General features: G+C 36.8%; 1 protein-coding gene across 1 annotated transcript in view; it reads right to left on the bottom strand.

Moving 5' to 3' along the window:
• The window catches only part of DHX30 (DExH-box helicase 30), a 1,694,732-nt gene that overhangs the window by 900,145 nt on the left and 776,479 nt on the right, over positions 1 to 18,108 (bottom strand). Inside the window, exon 14 of the mRNA XM_044066068.1 lies at positions 7,442 to 7,523. Coding sequence (XP_043922003.1) covers positions 7,442 to 7,523 — 82 coding nt within the window. The remainder of the gene's footprint in view (positions 1 to 7,441; positions 7,524 to 18,108) is intronic.

Here is an 18,108-nt window from a genome sequence, read left to right as displayed (position 1 = left end):
TAAGAAAGCAACCTGGACCTTTAATAGCAAAGATGCAATCCTACCAGCAGAAAGAGTTGATTCTGATAAAATTGTGGCAGGAGGACAAAGTACTAAAAGTGGGAGATAGCAGAGTGTCTGTGGAGAATGATTATTCACTGTACACCAGCCAAAAGGGCAAAGTTATACCCCATATTCAGGGAATGTTGAGATGCAGGTGAGAGATTCAAACTGCTGTACTCAGGCTGTCTTCAAGGTATTCTTCCCTGGAGGGACACTATCACTTTTGAGGAAGTACATGCTAAGGAGGAAATACAAAACTTTGTCCAACAAAAAGTAAGCTGTGAAACAGAAGGAGAGTCTGCTTCTTGTTCTTCTGGTAATAAAGACCAGAGGGACTACCTGTGAAACCTTTTCAAATTTTTCAACAGAAAATGCTGGAGAGAAGGAAGGGAGCATGAGAGTTGACTAGAAGAATCAAGAGTAGGTTGGAAATAAAAAAAGAGACAAGATTTCAGAGATGAACAGTAATAAAACCAGTATCTTAACATGGTGTTGGAATGCAATAATTATATTTGTGAAATGTGACAGAACAAGAAATTCTGGAAATATTGGACTTTTTCCAGAATTTGTTGGACTTGTGGGGACTCTAAAGCATATACCTTACTTAATGTCATTAATGTTTAGAAAAGTGCTATGGCGAGGGGAAGAGAAGGGAGACAGTTAACTGTAAGTAAAGATTTTTTTTAAATAGCACCAATTTTGTGGCACGTGGTTTTCTTCACATATTAAGTTTTTGTCAGTTATTTTTAGGCCTAACGAGGACTGAAAACATGTGCTGTTATTTTTTCTTTTTCTTCCTTCTCTCTCTTTTGTTCAGTTTTACGAAATGCAGGCACTGCAATGTATAAAAATGGTTGCAAAGCATAATAAAAGAAAAATTAATGTGCTTTTTCTCATTCTTGTATAGGGAAATGACTGGACTGAAGACCTCGGATTGATTTGGTGACAAGTTTTAAGAGACAGCAAGTAAATGAAAAATAATATTGAATATTATGAGGCTTTTTTCTAGCAAATACATGTATGCTCAGTAACAATTCTACAGCTGGTCTGGTGGAGAGTGATAAAGGAAAAAAATAAAAGAAAAGAAAATAGAAATCCGGTAGGAGATAATGCTCCCTGAAAGCATTCATGGGTTTTCCCAAGAAATAATTCAGGGGCTTTTCCAAGGTAGTTAATGTTTTCTGAAAACATTCCTGGGTTTTTTGGGCTGGGAGAGCTACAAAGATACGACAAAACCAATCAGCACTTAGAAGCAGAGCCTGCACCATGGGTCTTAGCATGGATGACCCTTCTGTTAGATTAACTAATGTATGTGAGTGTGCCTGTTAGTTTAGGACTTTTGCTTCTATTAGGAGGGTAAAACTAATATTTGAAGGTGTACATACTTTTGTGTGTTAGTATTAAGTTAATAGGTTTTAGGGTTTTTTTTTTTTTTGAGGGCTTTCAATAAAACAAAGTTTTATAAGATGTGACACAGGCTCAAATGTATATGACAAGAAACAACTGTATAAATGTTCAACCTGCCAAACAGTGTATTCATGTAATACAAAAGCTTGAACCAGCCATTTAACAAAAAAGGTGCTGCACATAAAAGGTGGGAATAATAACTTTTTAATATAACGATGCTTTCTTTAATATCTTTAAATGTAAATGGCCTCACAGATAAATACAAACAGAAAAGAGTAGTGAAGTATATTAAAAATGTAGAGTGCAAATAGCTATGTTACAGGGGACGCACTTAGAAAGAACTGAGCATGTGAATTTGATAAAGAAAAGTTTTCAGAAAGGTCATTCAGTGGAATACTTGGGACAAAGGAAAGGAGTACTTACATTAATTGCAAGAGGAGCTCCAATAGTGATAGAAGATGAACAAAAAATAAAAATAATAATGGCAGATATGTAGTGCTAAGGGGCTACTGGCAAGAGAGGAGGATTACACTGGCACGTATTTACATTCCACCTAAAACTGCTATAATGGAGCTTAAAAAAAGAAAATCAGTTTTCAGCAAGGAATATTACTTATAGGTGGGGACTGGAATTTGATTTGTAGCACTGAAGATGTGTCTGGGGGGCCAGAAGGGAAAATACAACAAAGGAGGGTAGATTTTTGAAGAAATGTATGAAAACATTTGGCATGGAAAATGTAAATTCAGAAACAGAAGTTGTGTGAATGTACATATTATTCTCCAATATATGAAAACTGGGCTAGGCTAGACAGAATTTACATTTCACAGGAACATGTGCATTTAACTGAAGGTCTTGATACCCATCCATACTATTTCAGATCATATACCAATAATAGCTAAAATAAAAACACAGGTTAATGAAATAAAATGAGACACTGACACTTTCCCACCTATCTGTTGAAAACAGGAATTTAAGGAATATGTAGTGGAGATAGAAATTTCTTCTGAAAATATAGCTAGGGAGTGGGATAAAATTAAGGTGGAGTTTAAAAAAATAGGATGAAAGGGAGTTATGGTTAAGAAGTAACAAGAATTATTTAGAGGGACAGACAAATGTGAAAGTACTGCAGAATAGGGGGAATCTCACAGAACAAGAGGAGTATCAACTGCAGAAAATATGGGATTACCTCAATAATATGCACGAGCTTAGAAAGACTGCTATAAAGCAACTGTTTTTTTTTTTTTTTTTATAACACTAGAACATAAAAACTTTTAGCGCAAAGACTCAGGCAACAGAAAGTAGAAATTGCTGTTGTCAAACTTAGGGATCCTATAATAAAGGAAGTAATGAGATTCTGTAGAGGTATTAGAAATATTTCAGAAATTCTACGAGAGTCTCTATAAAGCAGAGAAACATGAAAATCAAGAATAGATACAAATGGAAATGTTTATGGAAGAATTAAATATGCCAAGGTTAGAGGTAGATGAGGCTCAATTACTAACAGTTAGGATAGGAGGAGATGAGATAAAAACTGTGATGTATAACCAATCTACAGAAAAGTCCCCAGAATAGATGGTATTCCTGGGGATGTTTGGAAGCTAGGAGGAAAAAGCTGATAAATATCAAGAAGTTATTATTTAACACCATCTTAAGAGCAGAAGTAATACCACCGTCCTGGAAGAAAGCATTGGTAATACCTAAAGAGGGAAAAGATCCAGCTTCATACAGGCCCAATTCAATATTAAACATGATTATAAAGTGTTCAGGTCTATAACGGCTAAGAGAATGGCAAAAGTAATGCCAAAACTGATAGATATGGATCAATGTGGTTTTGCGGAGGGGAGGCAAACATTTGACAGCATTAACATAACACTGATGATCCACAGGGAAGCAGAATGTAAGAAAATACCATTGTTTTCGGATTGTCTTGATGCATAGAAAGCATCTGACAGAGTAAGCTGGGACTTTATGAGCAGGGCAATGTAAGCATTTGCATCTTTTGAAAAAATTATAAGGTTGATTAGGAGAATATATGAGGGATCGGGGGCAAAAATTAAAGTGGACGGGGTCCTCTGATAATTTCTGCTTGAGAAGAGGAACCAGGCAGGGGTGTCCCCTTTCCCGCTTATTATTTGCACTACTGTTTAGAACCATTAGCAATGAAAATAAGCGGCTCAGATATTCACTGATATAACTGGTATGGTAGTCAAGAAAAGCTGGCATTATTTGCAGATGACATTACTTTGTACCTGACAAAACCAGAAAAAGACAGGAGCATTCCCACTGGGATATTAGATATGAGTGAAGAGATTTTTTGAATGAAAGGTTGTTGGAGGTGGTGCGGATGAGTGGTGGTAGGGAGTTCCAGAAGCGAGCTAGACCATAGGATAGGAGATTTTTTCCTGGGGAACGAGATGGTTTATACAGTTCTCTTAGGTTTTCCTTGTTAGATCTTAGTGGTCTATCAGGGAGGTGCATTTTAAAGGTAGAGGAAAGGGAGGGACAGAGGGAAGGGTTGAAAATGAGCTTGTGTGCAAGAGTAAGTTGTGTATAGGTAAGATGATTGGTCAGTTCCAACCATTTTAGTTTGTGGACAGATGAACAGTGGTGTGTGGAGGACTTGTGGCCGGTAGCAAACTTGGTAATTTTGTTATAGCAAGAGGAGAGTTGTGATTTGAGTGAAGATTGTAGGTTAGTTAGGAGTGGGGCTCCAAAGAGGAGGGAGGGGATGAGAAAAGTGGTGGAGAGGGTGATTTTAGTGGAGGGTATAAGATACCGATTTTGTCGGTAGAGCATACCAAGTTTTTTGAGTTTTTTTTTTTAATATTTAGTTGAAGATGGGAGCTAAATTTAAGCTGACTGTCAATTTGGACACCTAATAATCTGGCCTTAATTAATGAAGCTAAAATAAAGGCAACAGCAGTAAATTATGTACCCACACATGAACTGGTTCAGGAATACCCATATTTTTGGGGACATGATAAAATGAAATATTTAGGAGTATGGATTACAAATGATTCTAGTGTGGCAGCTAATGATACGTGGGAAGAGACTAAACAAAAGATAATACAAAAACTGAGAAAATGGAAGCCTTGTTATATGGATATGGATAGTAAGATACAAGCAGTTAAAATGTTTTAGTTCCTTTAGTCTTATATTTTTATCAACAAGAAAATAAGTTGTGGGTAGTAATTAATAAAGAGCTGAAGGACTTTATCTGGGAAGGGAAGACAGCAAGAGACAAGTGAGATAAGTTGATTCTTCCAGTAGAACAGGGCAGACTGGGATTACCCAATTTAAAGGGGTATTTCAGAGCTACACCATTAAGACTCCTATGCATAGCACAAGCAGAAAACTATAATTTAAAGTGGAAAGGACTGATGATAAAACACAGGGGATGCTCATGAAACAAGGAGAGACTGGGAGTTTGGATGCAGGCCTTTAAGGAGAACAATAATCATGCAGAATATTACATACATAAAGTAGAAGAAAGTATTCTAAGAACTAAATTAACACGGGAATGGAGAAAGGAGATTCTGACGATAGGGATGAATGCAATTAGGCATACAGTCAATAGGAGGCTGGAATTTATAAGAGAAAACTGGCAAAGGAACCAAGGCACTGGGAGCAAATAACCAGAGACGGAAAGATGATAGAATGGGAAGATGCCAAGAATTTATTTGGACTGCAGGTTAGAGACTGCCTTCCTTATCAGGGACAGATAGAGTATAGGCAAAGAGAAAGAAATAGGGGTGGTCCTAAATTAAAGACCAGCACTGGTAGAGTTAATAGAATCTAGCGCAGAAGCTGCCATTAAAAAGGAATAATTGGTAGAGCATATAAAATATTGCAAGATAACTACAAGAATAAATGAGAGGAGGTTAGAAAGGACTGGGAAGAAAGATTGGAGAAGCAATTCACAAAGAAACAATGGGAGGCTATATGAATGTTTCCCAAACATGCAATAAAATCTAGAAGATTTAGGATTTTTGACTGGAAATATTTACATAGATATTTTTATACCACAAGTAGACTCCAGATAATTTTTCCTCATGCAGACAGTAAGTGCTGGAGGTGTGAAGGGTAAAAAAAAGATAATTGGGAACATATTTTCTGGGAGTGCAGTGAGCTGGTATACTTTACTTTAAGGATTCCCTGCAGGATGCACTGTCAGAGATGCTGGGTGGGCAGATTGGTCTGAAGAGGGAGATGATTTTTCTGAGCTATGATACAGATTCGGAATTGCCTAGACATGGTAAGACCTTGCTGTGTCTAGTAACAGTGGCTGCCAAAAAGGAAACTACTAGAAAAAGGAAATCAAATTCTAATTCAACTATACTAGAAGCAGTGACTATAGCAACAGAGATAAAACAATTGGAACTGAGATCTTTAGAAAAGGGTAGGAGCAAACTACATACAAAAAAATGGGAATTGTGGGAACAATACATACAAGGGAGGAATGAGGAAAGGCGGCAGGACTTAAAATGAACTATGTAATGTTTGAGTGAGAAAAAATGGGCAGATAAGTTATGTATAATATTTGCATCTGGGAGTGTGTCAGTATAATTTGTGATGTAAAATGCTTGCAATTAGGATTGTGTCTGTGTTTTTTCATTTATATAAATGTATGATTGTCTATGTAGTAAGTGACGGTTTAATAAATATGTTTCTTGCTTGAAATAAAAGCAGGAATTGAATAATTTGTGTAATATTGCTTAGGTTATATCACATACAGCAACATATCTGAAATATGTCTGTTATCTTAATCTAGTTTGATTACTTTTATATAAATGTAAATGTGCCTATGTCACAAGTGATAATTCAATAAAGTTGTTTGGGAAAAAAAAAAGATTATGTGCACCACTCACCACAGAAATGGTGACAAGCAGTGACGGCTATTAGTCAGAAAAGGCTAAATGGTTGCGAGTCAGGGGATGTGAGAGCGAAAAGGAAAATAAAGATGGAAAGTTTTACAGAAACTTCTCCTCACCTTGCCTTGGTCTGAATTTATCAGCGATGTTCTCTTTTGGGCTCTTTACTTATGTTCCACAAATGTTGAAAGGTGTCAAGAGCTTACCATCTCTTAAATAACAGAAATCATTTTTATGAAAAAGTAAAAAAATAGTTGTAGGTTTTTCTTCCTTGGGCCTTACTGATTCTGTAAAAACAAACCAAACTTAAATGGAAAACTGACCTCTTCCCAAGTATGAATGTAAAAAATGAAGACAAACAGTATTAGGTTTTAACTTTATTCAGCACCAAAAATTAAACAAGTTTTCCTGTGAATCAGGATCAGGACGATAAAACAATCAACATTTACATAAAAAAAAGATGAATGGCAAACCTAGTTATGGAGGCAGACCTGAAAATATTTAAAAAATAATTTGCAGAAACAAATTTAAACATGTTCATTACGAAATACTGTTCTGAGACTACTATGCTATAACTAACATATACTAGAGTATAAGGGCTTACAGCAAGAGATGTTTATTATTCCGAATTCCAGGATGACTCAGTAGAAAATTCTAGAAGTCCTGAATACCACTCACTCTCTGATAACCCACAGTGACTATATGCAGCAGAAAAAGTGTACTAAGACAGCAAAGAAGATCATCAGCTGCAGAGAATAAAAACAAAAAAATATCCTGGAGCTCAAACTACACCAGACTGGTAAGTGTTATATATCCTCCTCATATTAAAAGATACTTGTATGGTTTCCATGCTGAATTCATCTCTTGATCAAGTAATTGATGTTATCAAATTAATTTGACACAGGCAGCATATGACCTGGCCCACACGAAGTTTGCATTGCGTGCAAAATGTTAGGTTCAAATTCACACACATATTTTACAGTTGTGTACAGCTGCTGTCAGAGCTAAGTTTTAAAAATAGAAATTACTGAACTGTATCTTAAAACATTTAATGATTAATGCATGAAATTCACAACTACAGCTTTGAAATCAAAGCAAGGAAAGTAACGTCTCCAACATACCAATCTCTCGCAAGTTTTGAACAGCTTCATTCACAGCTTTCTTATCTGGGCTGTCCAAGGCCTTGGAAAGGAAGTCAGCAGCCTAATCCCAAGAAACAAATAAAGCAGAGTTATTTCTACTGGTATTGTTACTGCAGACAGACATCTTGATACAAGCAGAATTTTAACACTGTGCAGTGGTTTGAGAATGCTCACAATAAGAGTACATCTTAGAATAACAGGATCATTGTGTCAAAAGTCATTAAAATGTAAAGGATTGAAAGCCCCAAACTGTTAACCAGACATCCAACCTGGTTTTCTTAATAAAGGATGCCAAGCAAAGGTAAACAATATTTTGAACATGTTCTCAAAAATCACAACTTCTGTTCTTGTATTCAAGTGGCAGGCAAGCAAACTTGAGTAGGGGGTACTCACTGGAGCAATACTTACATAAGCACATGCTATTTTAACTACAGTGACTATACCTCTCCTTAATTATAAGCAGTTTTCAAGTTTTGAAAATAAATCTGTCAGAAAAATTAAGGTAAGGATGTGATGACAATCCCTTCTGGTTTCCTAAAAAGAGTGCCAAGCAAAACATACCTCAGCACTACTCTTCAGCACTGATGCCTGTTGCTGTTGACCACTGCCACTGTGTGTGACCTGCAGTTTCAAACAGTGGCTGTTAGAGGGATTTCAGCTATAAAAGAGAAGGTTTGGTCCTGTGAGGTACTCACCATGATAAAGAAAAATGAAGTGTACCAGTCTGCAAAGTAACTGTCAACGTATTTTAAAAACCCTTTGATAGCAAACCTAGACAGAGAAAAGTATCCCATTGCAATGGCATACAGGTCTAGAGCTTTGACTGGTTGCAAATGTAGCAAAACACACCATAGCTATATTGAGCATGCTCAAACTCAGAACCTCAAGCTACAAGTACTAACAGAAGGCCAACAGAAATGCCACTTAAAAATCATCAGAGGCTTGTCTCTTGTATAAAAAAGAAACTGCAAAGATCCATCTTTGACACTTCCTTAATAAATACTACGTAATACAATGGAACTACATGGTATAAAATGAGGTTGTTTTCCTCCACAGTGGTGTGTGACATATACCAAAACATCACAGTATGAAATATGTGCCACAGCAAAGCTATCAAAACCAAACCTTCGAGAGTGGTGATAGACAGGTGTCGATAAAACACCCATTATGCCGTGTTTAGACGTGAGTTAGTTGTTTTAGACAAAAAACAAATTCTTCATACAATTTCAGGTGGAAGACCACAGATAACGACAAAGTTTTAGTTAGCCGGTTTACTATTGAAAATGCGAATGGCACTTGGGCGACAGTCGGATAGTCCAACGTATAAGGTCATAAACACGGATGTCGAAGACATAATAATCAATCTAGGAACGGTTTTAACATGGGTCGAGGTAGGGAAGATGTTTGTAGTAGGGAATAATACTAAACACCTACCTCGACCCATGTTAAAACCGTTCCTAGATTGATTATTTCGTCTTCGACATCCTTGTTTACGACCTTATACGTTCGACTATCCGACTGTCGCCCAAGTGCCGTTCGCATTTTCAATAGTAAACCTAGTTAGCCATACAATGCAGCTACCAGACTTCAATGTTCTGCCTATTAGGATCTTTTCCTGGCAAAAGGCTCATCCGTCAAACACTTAAGCTATGTCATCATTCATCATTTTCATATTTTAACACAGTGTCAAGACTAACAAAGGAAAAAGTATGGTTGCAAAAGTCCTACGTACCAGTAACAGTAAATGTTTGTAGAATACACTGCCTTACTAGCATATGGGCAATACTGCCTGGCTACCCTATCTATGACAGGTTACCAAATCTCAGGGTTCCTTCCCCTACCAATCTGTGGGTGCGATGGACCAATCACCTGAGAGTACAGGGACTGCTTTTCAGGCCCACAGATAGAACCCTTTTCAGCTTTCTGGGGTCCAGAAGGAAGAGAAGATGAAAACACAAGCTTGTAAACTCCTACTGATCCAAACCAAAATCAGCAACCACACAACAAAAAAAGAGGCCACTGGGTATAAATCAAAAGCCACTTGAACCCCAAACTATGTACATCTAAAAAGGGTGATGATGGGTGGGCACTGTCAGTAAGTCAGTGTGTTTTACAAACATCTACTGTTACAGGTAAGTAGGACTTGCACAACTGTACTATGTTCAACAAACACTCTGCCTTACAGGCATACAAGGTAGATTTCCAAAGCTTACCCAACCTGGTAACAAGAAGGATAAGGATCCAGAAGCCCCTAGACAAATGTCCTAACAAAGCCTGCTCTGGATTTAGAAAAGGCATGCAAGCTTGTAGGCTTCATAAAAGTATGGACAGAGGACTAAGTTGCTGCCTCTAGAACATTTCTAGAGTCCACCCCTTTTCCAATATGCCACTAAGGAGCAAAAGCTCCTGGAGAAATGACCATTTACCCTGTCTGGATTCGCCTTGCCATGGTGGGTGTAACAAATAATACTAGAGGACAACCAGCATGCAATGGTTTGCTAAAAGACAGGCAGACACTTCTTTGCCCTTGTGTAGGAAATAAAAAGCCTTTCAGCCTTAAAGTGTTTTGTTTTGTCAAGGTAGTACCTGAGATGCCGATGTACATCCAAGGTATGAAGTATCCCCTCTCCCTTATTCTTTCATTTCCATTTTCTAGTAACTGCTATTTTGTTAGCCACAAGAACTAAACTTAAGGTCTTACTATGTCTGCGCAATTCACATCCTGTATCCTAGCTCAAAAAATCATTTTCTTAGTTACACCCATTTGCTCACACTATTTCTAACAGTACTCTGTAGGGAATTTTTAAAATCTGCCAACTCATTTCACTCCCAAAATGCATGTTCCCAGTTACCGCTTTCTTTCCTATCTCTCACCCTTATTCTCATGTTCTGGGAAGAACACAGGGAAATTAACAGACTGAGTGAGGGTGGACTGAGACCACATTTGGCATGAAAGATGGGTTAGTGCATAACACAACCCTAGCCCTGTGCAAATATTTCCATGTTATGAACTTCAGATTAGCCTGAGCAGTAGGTTAGAAAGGCTGTAAAGCTCAGCTTGCCCAGAATGCAGTTGAGATCCCTAAAAGGAAGAATTTGCTTGCAAGTGTGTCTCATATACAATACTCTTTTCAAGAACTGTTTCATCAAAAGAGAAGGTGATCCACAGGCAGACTAGCAGAGTTGGCTGATAAATGCACCTTAATGAATGCATACAATAAATCCTCCTGTAGTATCTCTCACAAATATTTCAAGACCAAAGGGATGTTAACCTCAAGGAGCCCTCTGTTCCAATTTAGACATCATTAAGAAAACCTCATCCATTTGTAAACAGAAGACTTTCTATCAGCAAGTTTTTTGGCCTCCTTCACCACTTTCTGCACATTCTCATAAAACAAGTGCCTAAATCATCAAGGCTGTAGTTGCTCCAAACTGGGGTGCATCAGTTGTCCCTGCGACTGTGTGAGCAAATCCAGAGTTTGAGGAAGTCTGTGGTAACTGCCCTTGGCCAATACCATTAGACAGGAGAACCAAGACTGCCTGGGTCAACAAGGTGTCACCACAACGATTTGCAGCATTTCCTTTTGAACCTTCAGAAATACCTTGCGAGTCAGTGGAAAGGATGGAAACACATGATGTACATTCCAATCTAAGGGAACAGGAATGCATCTGTCCTCCACGTAGGGCTACAAGGATGTCTGGAACAGACATTCTACAGCTGTTCATTTTAAATGAGGTGAACAGATCTGCTTGAGGCATTCCCCATATCTGGACTAGATTCTGGAGCACCACTGCCTTGAGCTGACACTTGTTTGGGTCTGCCCAAGATCTGCTTAGTCTGCAGATCTTGTTGTGCTCTGACTGGATGTATGATGCCTAAAGAGTCAGAGAATGCTGTAAAGCCAAGGCTATCACTGCCAACCAGCACAGAGGGTATGACCTTGCAACCCCCCATTTGTTGAGGTACCACGCCACTGTAATAATTGACAAACCCAAAGATGATCGCAAGTTGCCAAGGATGGGAGATGCTTCCAAAAGGGATTATTAGACATCCAAAAATAAAAACTAGCAAAACAGGCTTTAACAGAATGCTTAATCAGGTTTGCTATACAATTCATACACAATAATATTTAAAACAGACCAGGAGTCATGTGACAGCAAAACCAAAATTTAGTGGATAAAATATTAACCACAATTAATATCAAATAAACAAACATATAATAAAAAACATAGGAAGACAAGAAAATGTGCATACACATACTAATAATGAGAAAATGTATATCTCTCAAATTATCTGTTTACTCTAACACTGGTTTCAGATTTACTACACCATTTAGCCATAGTTGAAAATCAACTCAAAGACACAAGACACTTATATTCTGTTAGATCTTTGCCTGTACTTCACCACCTCTTTTACTCACTAGAACTAATTAAATTGCTATGAATTTAATGTACGAGTTGCTTCAGTTTCTGCTATATGCTTATATTCAATCTCTAAATAGCAACCTAAATAGAATTTCTGTAGGAATACAAAACTGAACACTGTAATGAGAAAATGGTAGTATTGAGTAACACAGTTCAAAACACAAAAACACACCAATTTTAATAAAGACTAATTTCTACACCAAATGAATGAAAACAGTATCAGACAAGAAATAAATCAGAAATGGATGAAAAACTCTTGCATGTTAAACATTTCTGACGGAACAGTGCCAAATTCACTATTTAAATGAAAAAGAAAAATGTTCAAAATGTCAAAAACTTGATCACCTCATAATCATAACTCCAAAGAAAAACTTGCAATATCATCAACTCTTTTCATCAAAACTTCCAAATGTGGCTTTTAAACAAAAGTATAGGCCTTAGAGTCCTACCCAAAGTTAAAACAGAAACATGTACAAAATGTCTGATCAGGAAAAAAAATTAAAGCAGCATAATACACCACTCAACAACTGATTAAAAAAGGCAAAGGGAAGAAATAAAACCAAAAAAGGGTTCTTATCTGAGCTCAGCAGCTAAAAATCCACAGGAAGAAACGGTCTTCAATGAGATCCTTCTCTTACTGTGGCACTAGAAAATTGAAAGGATTCTGTCTGTGGGTGTGAAAGGCAGTCCCTCTATTCTCAGGTGAAAAAAACACACAGGGAGAGGAGCTCTAAGGTTTGGTAGATTGCCAGAGATAGGGTAGCAGGATACTACTATTCACGCATACACCAGTAAGGCAGAGCTTATTACACATTCATAATTCTGTAATCAAAACCAAATCACACAAAGGAGGACAGAGAATGGGATATGGCAAAGAAATTGACACCTAAATCATCCTTTAAAGTGAGCACCTCAAAGCGTGCCAAGACATTTTAATGACCTTCCTTTCACAGCAACAGGATAGGTAGTATACCAAGCTATATTTACAAATTTCAGACAGAAAGATTACAGCAAGCTGAGTATAAAAATGTCAAGTTTAAAACCTACAAACCGTCAAGAAGCTTGATTGTCATAACCCATGTTGATATTTTCTATTTTCCATACACATTAAAGATTTTGGAGGGAAATTAATGACTTGACTCCTAATTGTATCTATGTTGTCTGCTTCAGTCTTCATCAAACTCTGCCATCAGCAAGTATAGGATTCCAAGCTAGAGCTCCTCCCACCCTACCCATACAGCCTACCTCTTCTCAGATACCTCAGTTCAAGTCTGCTGCCAGTATTCTCAGAATAAATACATGCTTAAAACAAACCGAGCTTAAAAGAATGGTCAGGAGCTCAAAACAGGAACAAAAGTTCCCATAATTATCCATCAGATCCTTCAGAATTTAGGAGGGGGGAAGGAGGGAGGGAAGGCTGAGGAAGACTGAAGCAGATGACAGAGATGGAACGTAATGTCGAGTACATAACTTCTTTACCTAATGTCTGTTCAGTCCATCAAATATGTGGGACAGAGTCACCAGCTACACAGATCTTGGCAGCCTCATGGAAGGATATTCCAGAGCATTGCAGAACCAAAAGCAGCCCTATTCCTGAATATACCAAGTTTGTAATGCAAAATAAAGGTGTGAGAATTCATCCATGAAATAGCTGCACAAATATCTTCTAAAAATACTCTAGGCCAGGAGGCCTGGGACATGGCTATGGATTTTGTGGAATGAGCTCTATGTGGTTTAGATAAAGGAACATCGTTTAACGAATACACGAGTAATACAATCCCTTAATCATAGAGCAATAGTAACTTTAACAACAGCTTTCCCTTTTCTGGAATCTGAGAAAGCGACAAACAATTGATCAGATTTCCTGAACGCTTTTGTCATATCCAGGTAGAAGCGCAATTTTCTAAGAATGTCTAAAAGGTGCAACATATATTCACCCTTATTTTGGAAATTCAGAAAAAAAAACACTGAGATTAATAGAATGATTAATGGTGTTTATTGATGCAAACTCTGATATGAAAGAGGGGTTAGTATGTACAGTAACTTTGTCTTCATGAAAAATAAGATAGGAAGGTTTGGAAAACAACGCTTGAAGCTCCAAAACTCTCTTAGTCGAAGTAATAGATACTAACAAGGCTGTTTTCCAGGAAAATAATTTCAGCTCTGCCTTACAGCTAGTTCAAATGGAGGTACGGTTAGAGTTTGAAGAACCAATATAAGAGTAGGATCTTTGGTAGGAGACATTAAAATAGGCACAGCAGAGGTGAACCAAATCCAGCCAATGTATGGGGATAAACAAACATCGCAACAAATAAATTAAATAAAACAAGCAGTTCAAAAAATGGTCAACTGAATCACCATGTTTTCAGTCTAACTTAGAACTTCTTCAGATAAGCTACCTCTGTATCATCATTCATCTATTTATACAAAAATATACAAATAATCAAACCTTACAATTCAATTAAACCATCAATTATCTATTATACTCATTAAAAAGTACCACTGAAAAATTTAAAGACCTTTTATACCTAAATACTATACCTATTCAAAATTTATAAAATATACAATACATTTAAATAATTGTTTTAAGAAATCTTAAAGAAATTAACATACTGTGAAGGAAGTATAATAAAAACTAGTATACTGTGAAGGAAGTGTTAAACTATGTGTCAAAAAAGTAATGCACTGTGGATAAAGAATATTAGAAAACGATTATTCTGCTGCCCTCTAGTGTTAAAAAAAGGATTATGTCAACACAATCTATATAGTACAAAATATAAAATGCAAAACTGTAACTTTTAGTAAATACTTCAATACTCTTATTAAAACCATATTAAAAACTTACAATATGCTAAGCATTAAATAGTATCCTAAAATGTTCTTATAATAATTCAACATAAAACAAAACCATGTATTATAAAATCTTAAGCTACTAAAATACTAAAACATAGTAGCAATATATATAAAAATAAAATATGATTACCAAATATTATAATCGAGCAGACCTAAGTTTTAAAACTGGGATGAGGGAGATATTTTCATTAAGTCCTGGAAATTTATTGGCTTCAAGAATCAATTGCCAAAATATTTCTCAATATTCAATTTTTGTCTCCCATTGTACCTCTCGGGCATCATATGGAATTTCTTCCAACACAAAAAAATGAAAAGGTAGCATCCCTACAATTAATAGTATATTTATAAAGTGCATTTGTTATATCTTTCCTATGAGTGTCATAGAAGTGCTCGTAAATTCTTTTTTTAATGCCCTTTGTCTTCCCCACATAAAACTCTGAACATTTTTTACACTTAGCTAAATAAACAACTCCCAGACTACAATGTACACACTGTGTTACTAATATGTGGGCATTGGGCACCTTTCCACATTTATATGTACCTTTTCTTTTTCTGTATTCATTTTTTATATGAATCATTCTTTGAATAATTTTTCATGTTCCTATTTTTCCTATAGGTAAATTTAAACTAATTATATCCAAATCAGAAAAACATATTCCAATGTTTTAGAAATTATGTTTTTAATAACTGTAGCATCCCTATTAAAATCCATAACAAATCATCCTGTGTTCTTGACGGCTTTACCATAAAATTATTATTAACTTTTAAATCTAGAACTCGATTACTGAATTTTAAAATAACATTTTGTTTTCCTAACAAGGGACTAAATCCATCTTTTCTTCCTTCTCTTACTTTATGAATAACCTCCTCAAACAATTTAATAGGATATTTTCTTCCTACAAACATATTTTTTTTTTACTTGTCACATTCATTTCTAAAATCCACTTCGCCCGAGGTCATCCTTGATATCCTAAAAAATTGTCCTTTCAAAATATTCCTTTTTTGTTTGTAGGGGTATGCGCTGGTAAAATATAGATAGGAACTAGAAAAAAGTAATTTTTCTCTACACTGTAGCTTTATGTTCTTTAGTTAAAACCTTATGTATTGTTACATTTAGATAAATAACCAAATCGTTACTTAAGTAAATTTAAGAAACTCAGCGGAATTACTAATATAATTTAAAAATTCTTTCAACTTCTCTTCTGTGTCAGTCCAAAAGAAACATAAACCATCTAGGTATCACTTGTACACACACCAACACTTTGCATATGGGGAACTAGAAATTTATTTTTTTTCTCCCACATACTTAAAACTATATTAGGAAAACTGGTGGCACAACATGCCCCATAAAAACTCAATTTTTTTGTTTAAAAATTCCCCATCAAAGTGAATAAAATTATTTTTAAGTACTATTTCCATCAATTCTACTAATACTCTAAAATCCTTAAAATTAAACTTCCTTTCTTCAACCAGAGCCTCTTGAAACCACTCCATTCCTATTTCATGTGGTATGACAGAAAATAAATCTATAGTATCTATAGTTATAAATAATATATTACATAAATCATGATCAATGGAGTTTAGGAAGTCCTAGGAATCCTTCAAAATGCCCTCTTGTTCAATCCATACTGCTTTTAATTTCATATCTATATACTTTGCTAATGCATGAGTTTTTGATCATTTGCTACCACAATGGGTCTAAATGGTGGATTATATGCATCTTTGTGCACCTTGGGGATTCCACATATGAATGGTGCAACAAGGTTTTTTGTCCATAGAAAATTATAGGTTTCTAAACTATCATATCTTTAACACAAAATCAATTTTAGAATAAGCAATATTAATTTCATTAACAGAGAATCTGGTGCATTTAATTTCATCTCCTAATGTTTCCTGCATTTTACCAACATATTGTATATTATCGATAATTATTATGCCACCGACCTCATAATCTTAATATGTTTATTTTTACTTAATTCTAGTAAAAGCTGCCTTTCTTCAAAAGGGAGGTTTGAATTGATTCTGGTTTTGGGAATCAGAGGAAGAGTGTAAAATGTAGAAAGTAGACTGGGAAGGCCAAGCATGGACTACAGCATCTCTTGTTGACTGTCCCTGTGGAGAGAGAGATAAGGGCAAAGTACCTGCTCCACTTGTTGCAGGGAAAGCCAAAAAGGTCACAGCAGGGTTGACCCCATATGAGGAAAGTCCTGTTTGCCACTGATTCAGAGACCACTCATGAGGCATCAACATTACCCTGCTGAGCCTGCCCCACCAATATGTTGTGCTCCCCTGGAATGTGCGTTGCAACTAGAAAGTGGTTCATACAGAGGGGCCACTGCCACACTCTCTGCTTCTTGACAAAGGGGATAGGACCTTGTTTCCACCTTGTTTGTTGAGATACCACACAACAGACATGTTGTCGTTCTGAATTACAACTGTACCCTAGAGAAACAAAGGAAAGAAAGGAGTGAAGAGCTTGCAATGCTAAAAGCACCACCATCATATCTAGGACACTGATATGCAGATTAGTCTCCTGGGGAGTCTACAAGTCTTGACCTGAACATCCCAGGTAATGCTCCCCCCAGGAGGAGTCCATGTTCAACGTGGCAACGGAGGGTGGAAAGAATGAAAAGAATGAAAGGTCAGCCCTGAGACACATCTGGATAGTGAACCCACAACAACAGAGAATTTCTGCACACTTGAGACAGTCTTATAAGATGACTGAGGGGATGATGCAGAAGGGACCACTGGACTGACAACATCCACTACAGAACTCTCATATGTAAGTGAGCTGTCAGTAGTAAAGTTAATGTTGCAGCCACAGAACCCAGAGTCCTGAGGACAAGATTTGCTGGAGGAACTGGCAGCGCTAGCATTTTCCTAATATGTGTCTGTATTAAGAGAATCCTGGCCAATGGAATATAGGCCAGGGTTTTGTTTGTATCCAAGTGTGCTCCTATAAAATACATCACTTGTACAGGTTGCAACTGTGATTTTTGAAGGTTTATAGTGATCCCCAAGGTTGGGGTCAGTTGCAAGAGAAAATCCCTGGCCTGAATCAGTAAATGCATGGATGGTGTGACTAGGAGCCAGTCGTCCAGGTAAGGAAACACATGGAATACCTGTAGTCTGAGGTGAGCTGTAACCACAGTCATACATTTGAACACCCTGGGGGCTGTGGCGAGACCAAATGGAAGCACACAAATTTGGTAGTGACTAGCTCCCTCCCTGAAACGGGGTACCTTCTGGAGTGTCTTTTTATTTTGATGTGATAGTATGCATCCTTCAGGTCTATCGAGCACATCCAGTTGTCCTTCTGTAGAAAGGGAAGGATGGATTGAACCGTGACCATCCTGAACTTCGTGTGT

This window comes from Protopterus annectens, chromosome 3.part0, assembly GCF_019279795.1.
Source record: "Protopterus annectens isolate FY-2018-M chromosome 3.part0, PAN1.0, whole genome shotgun sequence".
NCBI lineage: Eukaryota > Metazoa > Chordata > Ceratodontiformes > Protopteridae > Protopterus > Protopterus annectens.
This window is presented reverse-complemented; position numbering and strand designations above follow the sequence as displayed.